The 14678-nt window shown below is 29.9% G+C and overlaps 2 protein-coding genes across 2 annotated transcripts; one reads left to right on the top strand and one right to left on the bottom strand.

Annotated features, from left to right (window-relative positions):
• Positions 1-1368: 1368 nt before the first annotated feature.
• On the top strand, positions 1369-3491 carry LOC113385309 (breast cancer metastasis-suppressor 1-like protein). Its single transcript, XM_026623151.1, has 3 exons — positions 1369-1562; positions 2418-2662; positions 2948-3491. Exons 1-3 carry the CDS (start codon positions 1370-1372, stop codon positions 3206-3208), a joined length of 699 nt encoding a protein of 232 aa, XP_026478936.1. The 5' UTR covers position 1369; the 3' UTR covers positions 3209-3491.
• A 239-nt stretch (positions 3492-3730) lies between these two features.
• On the bottom strand, positions 3731-4724 carry LOC113385382 (probable 39S ribosomal protein L49, mitochondrial). Its single transcript, XM_026623228.1, has 2 exons — positions 4283-4724; positions 3731-4189 (listed from the first exon to the last, which is right to left on the bottom strand). Exons 1-2 carry the CDS (start codon positions 4400-4402, stop codon positions 3731-3733), a joined length of 579 nt encoding a protein of 192 aa, XP_026479013.1. The 5' UTR covers positions 4403-4724.
• Positions 4725-14678: the final 9954 nt, after the last annotated feature.

Here is a 14678-nt window from a genome sequence, read left to right as displayed (position 1 = left end):
TTTCTATCATAAGAATTCGCCTTTGAGTGTCTTACAAATTTTACAAAATTTACTTCCTACATTTGTATGACTAACAATTTGGCAGAAGAAGAAGTACAAAAACTTATAAATAAGTAGTATTTTTTTAAATAAATTTTATTTACTCTTTGTACAATAATATTATATTAGTTTTAAGTCGCTTAAGAATTCATATGCAGATTTCATAAAAGTCACTTTATATGAATGTACTGTATTATTATCTCAGCATTAAGTAGCCTGAGAATTATTGTAATTTAAATGTGTTTATTTTTAATAATATAACATTGAAACAATAATTATCTATTATCATTTTAAAAGAAATTATTGTAAATAGAGAAGTTTAGCAAGTGCTATGGTGAAATTGGCCAAACAATATTCGTAAATTTAATTCGATTCATATACGTGTTTTTTACTTTTCTATCTTATTAACTTCCCGTAGGGCAAGTTATAGTAATCGCAAAAAATCGAAAATGATCTTTTATATATATATATATATCTTTACGTTTCAAAGGTTTCTGAACATTTTGGCAGACCTAAGAAAAAATGGATGTATGTGTGTGTGCGGATACAAATTTTCGTCGACGATTTCGGTAACACGGATCAACCGATTTGAGTAATTCAAAAAGCATTCGATTCGTATTGATAAGGAGACGTGCTGATTAGTTTTTGGCGAAGGCAGGTCTAGCCGTTCCAAAGATACGGGGCAAAAAGTGCCAAAAACAGTAACTCAGTTTTTAAGAGCGTAATAATTCAAAAAACATTTCACTTGTATTGACAAGCTAAAAAACTGATTAAATTTTTGGGAAGGCAGGACTAGCGGTTATAGACTCTCAATAAAAATAAGTTAAAAAATGTCATTTGGCGGACAAAAATGTTTATTGGACATATGTACATCAAATTATCAGATATTTTATAGAGATTTTCATAATGTGTACTTTTTTGTGTAATTTTTTTTTTGGGTTCCGTACCAAGATTTTTAATTACGGTACGGGAAGTTCCAATAATTTGACTTAAGGCACGATGCCATGCACCCCACTAGTATTATGTTACTGTAAAAATCATTTATAAAAAAATTAATTAAATAAATAAATAATAATAAATAAAAAGAAAGGGAAAAATGACTCCATTTTGAAAAAGTTACAAGCTTAGTTCGCAAAACTGACAACTCATAGTTCGCACTTTCGCCGCCAGGACGTCAACAAATCAATCAAACAAGCGCTGTTTGGTTATGTGTATTTGGCTGTCACCTAATTTTTACGCAAATTGTGTCGGCCCGGGATAAAATAATCGGTTCCTTCTTTAAAGTGTTTTTGTGCGTATAAATAAATTATTTCCTTATTATAAATTCAAAATGCCTTCGGTGAAAGGAGCAGAAAGCGATGCTGACGATATGTCAGGGGGCGAAAGCGACCATTCAAACTCGAGTAGGGCCCCCGAGAGGGACTCCAGTGCCGAAGAAGCTGATGAATTGGAATCAGATGACTCTTCTGAAATGGATGAGGTTGAATGCGATCGAAGAAGAAAAGAATGCTTGGAAATATTAGGTACACAAACAAACATAACCTAAGCTGTCAACAGCTGATTGATGGCGTGCCTTGGCGCCCAATATAAGAAAATGTAAAATATCTAGCTTATAGCCATATTTTCACTTTAATTTCACTTTACTTGATTTTTTCATTTACAAAAATAACTGTTTCTTATTTTTCTCAAGGCAAAAAAACTCTAAGGATTACTTTTTTAGTGTAACTTTGGTTTCTTTTGAACAGATCTTTCTTAGATTTATACATACTTATACATTTTGTAACAATGTTAAATTATTCGACAAGGCATCTAAAACTACAGCTTCTAAAAACAAAACATTAGCTTGTTGAAACATCTTTACGTTTTAATAAATCGGCAAATAAAACTTGCAATATACTGTAATACTGTATACTGTGTTTGCAATGTACTGCAAATGTAAGAAAGAATTAAATTGATCATTTCTATACATAGAAACGTTGATTTTATAGTTGAATATATGTTATTTAAATTTGTAGTTCTATCCAAAAAGTAAAATGGTTTTTCTTTCATTTAAAAAATGCTAAATAAAAAACGGTAGTCATTGAGATTTAGAAAAACTTTCAAATTGGATTTAATTTTATCATCAATATTATGTATAGGTTTCTTATATCTAAGCTTATTAATTAGAAGGAAACTTTACATTTAAAAAAAACCTCGTATAACCCACTTGAAAAAATAGTAAATTATATAACATGACATTTTTCAATGTCGAATGTTTTAATTATTTAAACAGATACTAATTGTAATAGTAATTAAAATGCTATAAATCGTAAAGAATTTCAAAATATTTTGAATCAATTTCGTATAGTATCTTATGAAAATCTATTTTATTATTACAGCTGACTTAGAGCAACAATTCTTAGCAATACGTGAACAGCTTTACAAAGAACGTATAAGTCATGTAGAGTGGCAATTGTTGGAAGTGAAAAATGGGAGGTCAAGAGAATATCTTGTTCCTTTGCAGAGGTTGCAAGAAAATATGAGAATTAGGCATGAGGTCGCTGGGACATTGAAGCAATTTAGATTAAAAAATATCCAACATAAATATGCTGCTGAGGAACAGGCAGCTAGGCAAAATTTTGAAGTAATAAATATAATTATATCATATTAATATATGCAATATTGAAATTGGAATTGAGTTATTATAATTGCAATTAATTTTTTGTCATACTCTTTAAATATCTCATATAATTCATTATTAGAAATTAAATTAATATAATATCAACTGCAAAATATTGTTGACCGATATTTTATTTCATATTTCATTATTTTAGTACTGAGCAATTGTATTGCATTTTTAATCATTTATATAAATACTGTACTTATTATTTCATGATTCTAACTTCTAAAACTGCTTTTTCTTTGTTAGAGTGAAAAATCCCTTGCTGTTGATTTCATACATGAAGAACTGCTAGATAAAATCAGACGCTTAGAGGAAGACCGTCATAATGTGGATATTTCATGGGCAGATTGGAATACAGGGTCACGGTCAAGTAAAGTTCGAGGTCCAGGTCGGCGTAAAGCGGTTACTGTTTCTGGACCTTACATTGTATATATGCTTTCTGAACAAGATATTCTCGAAGACTGGACTGTCATTCGGAAAGCATTAAAACGCACAGTTCCTACTTGACACCACATATATAAAATGTGAACATTTTCTGTGAATGTATGAGGTTTAGTGTTTTGAACCATGTCTATGATAAATTATATAAGTATGTTTAGTGAATTTTCTTAAAAACTGTAAAATTCTATAAATTTTGAGGATTATATGTTTGATTGCTTGAAACCATAATAAATGGGTTTTTGTGATTTTAGTTAAGTTGAAATCGATTTTAATAATTTAAATTCTGTTTGTTGTAACCATTATGCAAAGAATACAAAAAAAATGTTAACTATATAATTTACAAAAAATAGAGCCCAGTTTTAATTGTAAAAGTATTGATCACAAATATTGTAGCTATTTTGTTCAAGAAGGGTTTATATAATTTATATTTAAATATAAATCTATATTATGAATAAATATATTAATGTATGCAAAATTGTATATTTACAAAAATGACCATCTAAGTGTATAAATTAAAATTATGTGAATTTGATTTTATGATAAATTTTATTCATCCTATATGTACAATCAATAAATTTTATAGCAAAATTAAAAACCTTTATTTAATAAATACTCTTCGACATAAGCTACATAATCACCTTTTAATAATATTTGACCTGCTAATTCATTCACTTGTGTTGCTACCTTTCGTTTCATTTTTTGTTCCGTATATTCTTTCAACTCTGAAGCTAATTTCCAAATATCACCTTGAATTCTCTTTACTTGAGTCAGTTTTCTCAAATTTCTGTGCGATAATTTTAAATATACTGGTAGCATATGATTTCTAGTTCTTGCAATATAGTACGGATTATTTACACACGATGGATCTTGAGGTTTCCACCCTGAGGGGTAAGATTCTTTCATAATAGGATTTGGCACTGCCTTTAGGGGTAACAGTTGCTCTACAAATTTCCATTCTGGAGGATTTGGAATAATTTCATATTCAGGTAAATTACTAACTTCTTCGACTGGTTTAGAACTTCTAAAACTCGAGTTACGACATGGAATCTAAAAATCGGAATTTCATAACATAACCCCAAAATGTGCAAATACAGAATATAATAAATTTAAAAGAACGTAATATAGTGTATTAAAAATTACCGATCGAACGACTGCAGGCATCAGTTTTATTATGTTCATGTCGTTTTGTTGATATTTCGCCACTAATGTTGTTAAATTAAATGTCAAATTGCGAAGGGAATGAATCTTGGCGAACGCCATTTTGTTATCGTTGGCATATTTCAGGCCAGTCGTTCATAGAACGGTAGAGCGACAGAATAAAATAAGAAGAAATTACTTGTAAGCGATACAGACTCGCATAGTGATATGTCTATTCTATTTTTTTTAATTAATGTACGAAGGGGTCGCAAATGACCGAACAATTGTTGAATTTTAGTGTATCAACCTTTTTAGCAAGTAGTAAAAATAGTGTAAAGTGCTTTAGTAAATGAATACAACCACGAATTGAGTCAAAATAACACGGTTCGCTAGTCGGGAAATGAGTTGTGCTTTCAGGCGACGCAGTTAATATAGGTGGCGTGCGGTGCGGTAAGTGCTTTCACACAATTTTCACGCTAGTTTTCCCCAAATCACTGTTTTCCCTTGTGTCGTGCATGGAAAATCGCGCCCCTACTATGAGTTAGACTCGCGGTGTTTGGAAGTTTGACAGTAAGTCGCAACGCCCGGCCTTTCTGAAGTGTTTGAAGTTACGATAAATATAGGTTTCCCTACAAGTGTCTCGGCAAAAAATTCACGTAGGCTTATTGATGCATGATTTGGAGCCCCCTTTATTTTATGTTGTGTTATTTGTAATCGACATAGCCTAAAAGTGAATAGAAATTTGACATATAATTGTGACACGTTCTGTGTCATATCCCTCGGGGCTCCGGATCGCGGAGCGTGCATTGCGATGAGACGGGGGCCCCAGTCGGGCCGGGAATTCGCAAGCATCGCGCTCGGGCCTCGGCTGCGTTCGGTGCGAGTCGGCAAATCTGCTCACGAGGCGAGGGGACAATTCGACACAACAAGTGGTCGCTGCTCGGACTCGAACTCGAACTCAAAAGCGTTTCGTAGGGTCTACGCCGGCCGAGATCTCTCGCCTTGCGGCTGCTTACGTTCTTACGTAACGTTCTCTAATGTTCGTCGTATCTCGCTTTGTGTGCTTGGAGGGTGTATTTTTTCTTTGCGTATATGTTACCATATCTCATGCATTCATGTGTGATCTTATGCATGAATTGATTGATAACGCGCAAATAGGGAAGTTGAACATTGTGCTTATGATTGCGAATGATTTTCCGCTTCGAATCGTTTGTGTGGATTCAGCGACCTGTCGATTCCATTGAATTTATACCGAATTGTGACTGTCTTTCAATTTATTAATTGATGATTTATATTTTGTTAGTTCTGCAGTAGTAATATATATTATTTAAAATTGTACAAATATTTTGTTTGTACAAAAGTTTTCCATCAAATATATTATTTCATTCTTTATTTATTATAAAAATAACTAGTGGCGCATGCCATCGAGCCTTGCAGCAAATTGCTGGAACTTCCATGCGGTAATTTAATTTTTTTATAGTATCAACCCCTTCCACTCGGATGCCGCCGCTCCGGCGGCAAAATACATATGGATCTCGCAATTCGCGAGTGGAAAGGGTTGAGTTTTTTTTCGAAAATTTTGAAAAAAAAAATCTATTTGCGTCGCAGTCTCTAACGATTAAACATTATAAATCTTGGTACGGAAACCGTCGAAGTATGTATTTATTATTAAAATCTCTATAAAATATCTGATAACTTGATGCACATATGTCTAATGATCACTTTTGACCACCAAATAGCATTTTTTCAACTTTTTTCATTGGATCTCCGAAAACGCTGGACCAGTCTTATCTAAAATTTAATCAATTTTTCATTCTGTCAATACAAGTGAAATGTTTTTTAAAACCTTCAAATAGGACACTTCGTTCTCTCAAAAACTGAATTGCCATTTTCGGCACTTTCGAACGTTTTTTGAATCATTTAAATCGGTTGATCCGTAGTCTCGAAATCGTGGACGAAAAATTGTGTCCAAACATACATACATCTATATACACACACGTAAAATAAAATGTTCAGAAACCTCTGTAAAAGTTCAGATTTGCAAAAACAAAATTATTTTCCATACTAATTTCCAAATTTACCCTACTTGAACTTAATCATTAATCTTCACCAATTCAACAAGATAAGATGTTAAACAAGTATATAATAATCTAATGATTCATAATTTGTATAACAAATCTATAATTTGAATCGTAATTTAAAACAACAGTTTTAAAAATAAAATTATTCACAGGTTATTAAAACATTTTAAAACTAGTTATATTTGAGTTATTAGGCAAAAGCAATTTTATTGCACAACTGTCACAGTTTATTCAGTAAATTTATTACAAATTATAGTCCAGTCATTTGGTGCAAAAAAGGCTGTTGCCGGTACAGTACTCCGGGATTTCTGAAAATTGGTAATCTTATAGATTTCGAGGTGCTCTTTACGAAAATCAACTTTGCCACCTCAAATTTGAACGGCAAGTTGCCGCCATATTGGAAAAATGGCGTCAAACAACAGCTTTTTTAAAATATCTCCTTTCTGGCTCATTCTACGATAATAGTATCTATGTACGAATTAAACTAGATAAAATTTCCTACAATTCTTTAGAAAACCGTTTTTCTGTGAAATTGATAGTTTGAGAGTACGGCCGCCTCAAAGTCTTTACTGCTCTCGCCGTAGTATCAAATCTCTCCATATATGACAGCACCTTGAACTTGATCACATTCTCTCTAATAATTAATATTTTCAATGTTAAATTAAGCGAATGAGATCTAGAAATAAAATAATTCAAATATTTGTCTGTTTTTTGCTGATTTTTTAACTCTTAATGGCTAAGTAGCTATAAGTAAGTAGCTTGAAGTGTTAAAAAATCAGTAAAATAACAGAAAAATATTTGAATTATTTTATTTCTAGATTTCATTCGCTTAATTTAACATTGAAAATATTTATATATTAGAGAGAATGTAGTCAAGTTCAAAGTGCTGTCATATATGGAGAGATTTGATACTATGGAGACTTTGAGGCGGCCGTACTCTCAAACTATCAATTTTACCGAAAAACGGTTTTCTAAAAAATTGTAGCAAATTTTATCTAGTTTAATTCGTACATAGATACTTTTATCGTAGAATGAGCCAGAAAGGAGTTATTTTGAAAAAGCTGTTTTTCGACGCCATTTTTTCAATATGGCGGCAACTTGCCGTTCAAATTTGAGGTGGCAAAGTTGATTTTCGTAAAGAGCACCTCAAAATCTATAAGATTACCAATTTTCAGAATTCCCGGAGTACTGTACCGGCAAAACGACCAAGTGACTGGACTATTAATTTAATCATAAGATTATATTTTTATGAGACTTTATAAGAGATCAAATAATTTTTTTATCTCTTATAAACATTTATTGTTGTAGGAAAAAATGTTTGTACATAAATATTTTTTTAAAATTGTGATATTTCAAATTGTTTATATATGTTCTAAATTCTCTAGTTGTTTTGAAGAAAATATGATTATTTGTGAAGTTAATTTGAAAAAGATTAATTTCCATGTTATTTGTGTATAAAAAGTGGTGATGGCAATATAAAATAAACATCCAGAATATCTAATCTTTCAATTCAAAGCTAATTTTTGTTAGAGGAATTGAGATTTTTACTCGACAATCGGACAAACGAGAAAGTTGAGTTGGTAATGCATAGAGTACCGGACGAACAGAACAGAATACATTATTCCGCCACTCTTGGCCACTCTTGAGCTACGTTCTGTTTTCACATGAAGCGTCGCTACTCTACTCTACTCGTACATGCAATGGCGGAAAGGAAAATCATTTCCAGAAGAAATCTCCGCGACGGGGCATTGTGGTCTCGAGTCTTGTCGGTGCATAGACAGAACAATCTGTTAAAAGATAGATCGAATAGAAACGATCGACTCAAAAAAGTTCATGTCAAAGCTCAGTCTAATGTTATATTTTATTATTTTTTTTGTTCATGTTAACAATTTTAGAATTCCTTTATTATGAACTTTGTTTTAACCCTCCGTCGGTCGGATATTTATTCACCTTCGAATGGTCGGAGTGGTCTGGCTGGACCACCATTCATTTTACATGCATTTATATGGGGTAAATAAGTTATTGGTCTCTTATATGTTAACGATTATTAGTAGTAAATATTTGTTGTTTTGATTTTTTCTTTTTTCTGCATGTGTTGAGCTTGCTTATAATAAAAAAAATTATATATTATATTATATTGTATAAAAAATTCAAAGATTATAAAAAAATCGTTACTTTTTTATTATTTTTATTTTTCTATTTTATATCAATGAAAAACGATATTTATTCTTTTTCGGCTCCTTCGAAATGAATGTGAAATTCAACTGAAAACGAAATGAGGTGCGTCGCCTTTGAAATGAGCTGTAAAATTCAAGTTACAAATATAATTTCACTACAGGTTTTCCAAAAAAATTTTTGAACGCAGTACGGGTAGAAAAATTGTTGATAATGTGCGCATTACTCAGCCGATTTTCAATGTTTGCGATGACCAATAAGTTTGGTAGGTTTTCAAGGAACTCTCGTCGTGAAAATACTAACATTCATGTTACAACACATAGCAAAGAATATATAAAACGCAGTTTGAATAGAAAATACCAGAAAAAAGACAAAATACTGGTTTACATATATCAAAAAGCGTATATTTCATACAAAATGTATGGGTGGTCTAGACAGACCACTCCGACCGTTCGAAGTATAAAAAAGTTAATATCCTTATAATTATCCTTCTGTACATTTTTTCGTCCTGATTTTTTCATTGATCGACAGCTAATGAAATTTTAGGAAAAGTCAGGAAATTTTAAGTCGATAGAATTACTAGAAGTATTTTTTTTTTAATTAAAGCCGAAAAAAGTCTGGCCAGACCACGCCGACCGACGGAGGGTTAACAATATACTTCAAGACTTGCATGAAAACTTTGTTCGGAAACCAGATCCAGGGTAAATTTACGAATAAAAGGATATTTTTTAATTATTTTGAGATTTCTCAATTTTACTTAAGATTTACTTATTAGAATACGAATTTTCGATATATGGAAGAAAAACTAAAAATTTGGAAACGAATCGAACGATGTATAATACTTTATATGGTTTCTTTACGAATTTATGAAATATTTTAAATAATTGCTCAAAGTATATTCCATAATAAATTTAAAAATCCACTTATCTTATCTAGAAGAATACGATTAGGATGAAAGTATTTTAAGTTTTAAAAGGTAGTTAATTTTTTACATCTAACTCTATCTAACTATAATTTTCATGTTCTTTCTTTAATAAACTCTATTTCGACGAAAGGATAAATAATACTATTTTGATTATTTTAACATTTTTATCTTTTTTTTCAATTAAATTATTTTGTCCAAAACTTGAAATTATATTTGGCCGATCAGTGCACAAAATCATTAAGTTTAAAAATAAAAACACGATACATATATATAATTATTAACTTAAAAAAACTGTTGTAACTTAAATTATTTAAATATAATGTAATGCGTTAATATCAATTTGCTTACATGAATAGTTTTTACCTTTTTATAATAAAAGAAAAGAGTTAATCAAAGTGTGTTTTTTAATGACTCATGATTCATTTCTGTTGATGTATTACATTCATAAACCTTATAATAAAAATACTGCTACAAATTCGATTTTTACGTTATATATTTATTTGGTCTTATTAGTATTTCACATATTGTTAGTTTTGATGTGCATTTTGTACTTACAAGGAGAACCTCGTATTTATTCTTCTGGGATTTTGATGAAACTTACTATGGTGAAAAAATAAGTAATTAAACTTATGCTTTTCGATAAGATCTCTAGGTAAAATAATCCTGAAATTCTAGAAAAGATTTAGAGCGAGATGAGTATTAATTAATCTCATTGATTTATAATATCTGAGTTCCTATTTAAGTTTAATATATTCAGGAACTTATTTGCTTTATTACTTTTAACTATTTTCATTTACTTTACATACACTTTCATTCATTTTTCTTACAAATTTATTGTTGCATTTTTATCACATTTTTTATGATTCATTTTATTTTAAGTTGTGCGTAAATAGACTGATAATGTTTAATATTTTTGAAGAAAGCTGATTCATACGTTTTTGTTATATAAACAACGTGCTCGTTCATCATGTCTACTTTAATTTAACAACTTAGCTTTGTCAGAAAAAATACTTTTTATGGTAAATTTCTAATGATTTTTTCTAATATTTCTAACTGTTATTTTATGTACGCTTTGCATATATTTATCTTTATAACTCATCAAAGTTTCTCATCCAAAAACTCATCCAAAGCTTAAAGATATCATTTCAAAGTGAAATTTGTTTTGAGTAATTTAAATTTGTTTATAAATGCAGATTCTTATAATAATCTACGCAAAATCAAAAAAGCTAATTATTATGGCTCTAGCCATAACCATAGCTTGAAAGTGAATTTTATCTCCAGCAAAAATTCAAATATTTTTTATTCATCTGTGAATTTAATGGAACTTCGCTTGGGTATAAAGTTTATATTCAAAACGAAGTCTTTAAAATATTACAGGACTATGACATAAGTTCTATTACTATGCCTGTAAGTCCCGTTTCATCAAGTTCCCAGACGAATAAACTTGAGATTACTAAATTAATATTTAAATATATGGAAATCGAAATAGAAATCCTTATTGAAAGTTTTCCTGGCTCCAAATTCATTTCCGAGTGGTGGTTTCTTTGCCAAGGTTTTTTTTAATCGCGATGTACTTTTGAGCATTTTTTCGGCTCCAATAATATTTTATAGTATAAAAATAAACTAAATTTTCGAAATTTAGTTATATTGAAATGTTTCGACTACTTTTACTATTTTACCTAAATTAATTATGGGGTTTACGGTATAGAAGTAAATTGTTTTTTTGAAGAGATTATAATGATTATATGAATTGACATGTATAATTTTAGTCATTTATTGCGACATTGACAAAAGAATAAGTAATAGTAAAAGCTTTTCTTTATTTTCACAAAATTTTTGCAATCATTTATAATTGGAAGCATTAAATATTTCAGCTCCATCTCTTATGTACAATTTAATTCAATAGTCAATACAATAATCATATACAATTCAATCCATGAAAAAAATGTTTTGTTTTATTTAATGATGAATTAGAATCGTCAGCTTAATCTTCAATATCGGAACCATAAGTTTTCCCATTTGTTCGAAAATATTCGTATATGTATAACGCTTTTTTATCGCTGCCTTTTCATTTTTATCGTATATTTACTGAAAATTACTCTATTTTTTTTAAGCTTTTTTCAATCTTTTCTTTTTTGAGTTTTTCTAAAAGCGATATTTGTCCCGGATTTAGATCTTTTATCTCGGATAGTCCCGGTTTTCTAACAATTAATAAGTAAGTTAACAGAAAATTATGAAATCCAACGAACAAGTGCTTTTTATTTAATTTATTATCAAGTAAATTTAATAGAATTTTTTACAAGGCTCCAAAGCGAATAAAACACATAGATCGAAAAATATAGGATATAGCATAATATCGTAGCTGAAAAAGTATCACATATAATCGAATAATCTAAGTGCTTATAATAAAAACAGTTTTATTTTATTGTGTTCTTAAATAGAATTTGCTATTTTGAAGCCACCCACCCCCAAATTAAATTTGCTCAATACGTTTATTGACACTTAAGCGAGAAATTGAAAATTTCTGCATATCTTCACGTTTTGAAGGTTTTTGAACATTTTGGCATACCTTAGGAAAAATGGATGTGAATAATAGATTAGTTTTTGGCAAAGGCAGGCTCAGCCGATTCGGAGATACTGAGCAAAGAGTGCAGAAAATAGAAATCGAGCTTCAAAGAGATCCAAAAAACATTCACTTAGTAATGATGGGGAGAAGTGGTGATTAGATTTTGGCAAAATCAAGTCCAGCTGTTTCGGAGATGGCAAAAATGGCAGTTTCTATGAAAACATAGCATACGATTTGAATGATTCAAAAGCTTACAGCTTGTGTTGACGAAACGATTGCTTTTGGCGAAAGTTTTTTTTTTTAATTTTCTAAAAATATATTTTTTAAAACTAAATTTTATTTTTCAAATATTTAATTATGGTACGGAAAGTTACAGCAATTTGCCTTAAGGATCGATGCCATACACCTTTAGTTATTACAATTTTTGAAAAAGCGATGAATTTTTTATTGATGCAGCAATATCGGTTAAGGGACACTTTTACGTAAAAACATTGCCATCTAGATTTCCAAATGAAAACTGATGACACCAATCCTAAGATCTCTGATTGATATCTCATAACTCTAACCACCCCAAATTACTGGAGAGCACTTTTTTAATAATCGATTTTTTCTTTGCATAAAGTAGAAATAAAAAAAATTAAACCAGCATAACGTGTATAGGTTATAATAATTATATAACAAAATGTGCGAAAGCTCTAACTAATGAACAATTCTTCCACATATTTAACTCGGATATTTTTGTTTAATACGATATAATTGATATTTTCGGTTTCTGTTGATAATTAACTTCCCGTAGGGCAAGTTATAGTAATCGCAAAAAAATCGAAAATGAAATTTTTTATATATCTTTACGTTTCAAAGGTTTCTGAATATTTTGGCATACCTTAGAAAAAATGGATGTATGTGTGTGCGGATACAAATTTTCGTCGACGATTTCGGGAACACCGATCAACCGATTTGAATAATTCAAAAAACATTTGATTTGTATTGATAAGAAGACGTGCTGATTAGTTTTTGGCGAAGGCAGGTCTAGTCGTTCCGAAGATATGGGGCAAAAAGTGACAAAAACGGTAACTCAGTTTTTAAGAGAACGGAGCGTCCGATTTGGATAATTCAAAAAACATTTTATTTGTATTAACAAGATGAAGAACTGATCAAATTTTCATAAAGGCAGGTCTAGCGGTTTCGGAGATCTAGTAAAAAAATGCCATTTGGCGGTCAAAAATGATCATTAGACATATGCACATCAAATTATCAGATATTTTATAGAGATTTTAACAATAAGTGTAAATTTTGTTTACATTCCTATGGGTTCCGTACCAATATTTATCCGTTAGACCGCGACGCTGCGCTTACGCGCTTCGATATTTCGTCTCTATTCAGTTAAAGCAGTACGATTGCTTTGAAAAAAGTTCAGAATTTCCAAAATATTTCAAAATAAATTTTTCTTCAAAGTCTTTTTTTTTTTTCAAAAAAAAAGTAAATTTTTGTCAGAAATTTATAGTTTCTCAAAAAGCTAATTTTTTCAGAGTAATTTTTGTTTAAATGTTAATCTTAAAAAAAAAAAAATTGGTACGGGAAATTCCTGCAATTTTCCTTAAGACACGATGCCATGCGCCCCACTAGTTATATATTTTTTTTAATAAAAATACAATTTTGAAAACTATGACAAGTTATATAAATGCTAAACAAAATTTTTACATTATTAATTTTTACATTACATGATTAATAAATAATAATTTCAGCCATTTCAACTAATGTTAATATTTAGTCAACTACAAACATTTTCCCAAGAATTTGGTTTCAACGTAATAGAAATCTTAATTTAAAAATAATTAAGTTTTAAGAAAATTAAACCTATTTAATAATAAAACTTGTTTTATTATCTGAATGTGTTGCCAGAGCAAGTATTATATCTTGTTCATTTCAATGAGATTTTGGCAACATACAGCTGTGCGTCACTTTTCAATAGGGTGTAGTAGTTCGCTTTGTATTCCTTTCCGATAATTTTACCTGCAAATCGGTATGAGCTACCGATCATCTATGAACTCCGTACAGTCTTGTCAAAAACGCCATTAAAATTACTCAAACTTATATTATGTACTTTATTTTATTTATGTAATCATGTGTTTTAATGTTCAATTAGATAATTTTATAGTGTTATTATTGTGTGCAAGTGATTGCTAGTCGCAAAATGTAAATGTGTGCACTTATTCATATGTTTCTTGAAGTAGTGTTATTTGAGGTTATGTTTCATTAGAAGTAGGTATGTAATGTCAATTATTTGGATGCCGTGTTTTTTGTGATTTTATTTTGCTTTGTACATTAATTGTTAAATTATGTACATTAGTTGCCAGAAAATAATTATTTTCATTAATTATTTTCACAACCTTTACAGGGTACTTATTCTTTTGATATTTAAAATAAACCAATGGATTTTTTAGTTATTGAACACTTCCTAAAGTCCTTTTTTATTTATTATCATCATTATCAGGATTGTCATTTTGCCCCTTGTTATATATAAATATATTTTTACATAGTTACACAATATATTTTTGGTGTAAATCTTGCTCTGTAATATTTAATTTTATCTTGTTTTGTCTCAATCACTACAACATATTTAAATTAAAATTATTAAATGTTTGTTTTGAA

Source organism: Ctenocephalides felis, unplaced genomic scaffold (genome assembly GCF_003426905.1).
Source record: "Ctenocephalides felis isolate EL2017-DRISC unplaced genomic scaffold, ASM342690v1 CF-g0.4_SCAFFOLD_03571, whole genome shotgun sequence".
Classification (NCBI taxonomy): domain Eukaryota; kingdom Metazoa; phylum Arthropoda; class Insecta; order Siphonaptera; family Pulicidae; genus Ctenocephalides; species Ctenocephalides felis.
The sequence above is the reverse complement of the archived record's forward strand: the minus strand, read 5'-3'. Positions and strand labels throughout refer to the sequence as shown.

Coding starts and splice junctions, on each gene's coding strand:
- LOC113385309 (XM_026623151.1), top strand. CDS start 1,370: ATGCCTTCGGTGAAAGGAGCAGAAAGCGATGCTGACGATATGTCAGGG. Junction 1,563..2,417: donor AGAATGCTTGGAAATATTAG/GTACACAAACAA, acceptor TTATTATTACAG/CTGACTTAGAGCAACAATTC. Junction 2,663..2,947: donor CAGCTAGGCAAAATTTTGAA/GTAATAAATATA, acceptor TTTCTTTGTTAG/AGTGAAAAATCCCTTGCTGT.
- LOC113385382 (XM_026623228.1), bottom strand. CDS start 4,402: ATGGCGTTCGCCAAGATTCATTCCCTTCGCAATTTGACATTTAATTTA. Junction 4,190..4,282: donor TGCCTGCAGTCGTTCGATCG/GTAATTTTTAAT, acceptor TCCGATTTTTAG/ATTCCATGTCGTAACTCGAG.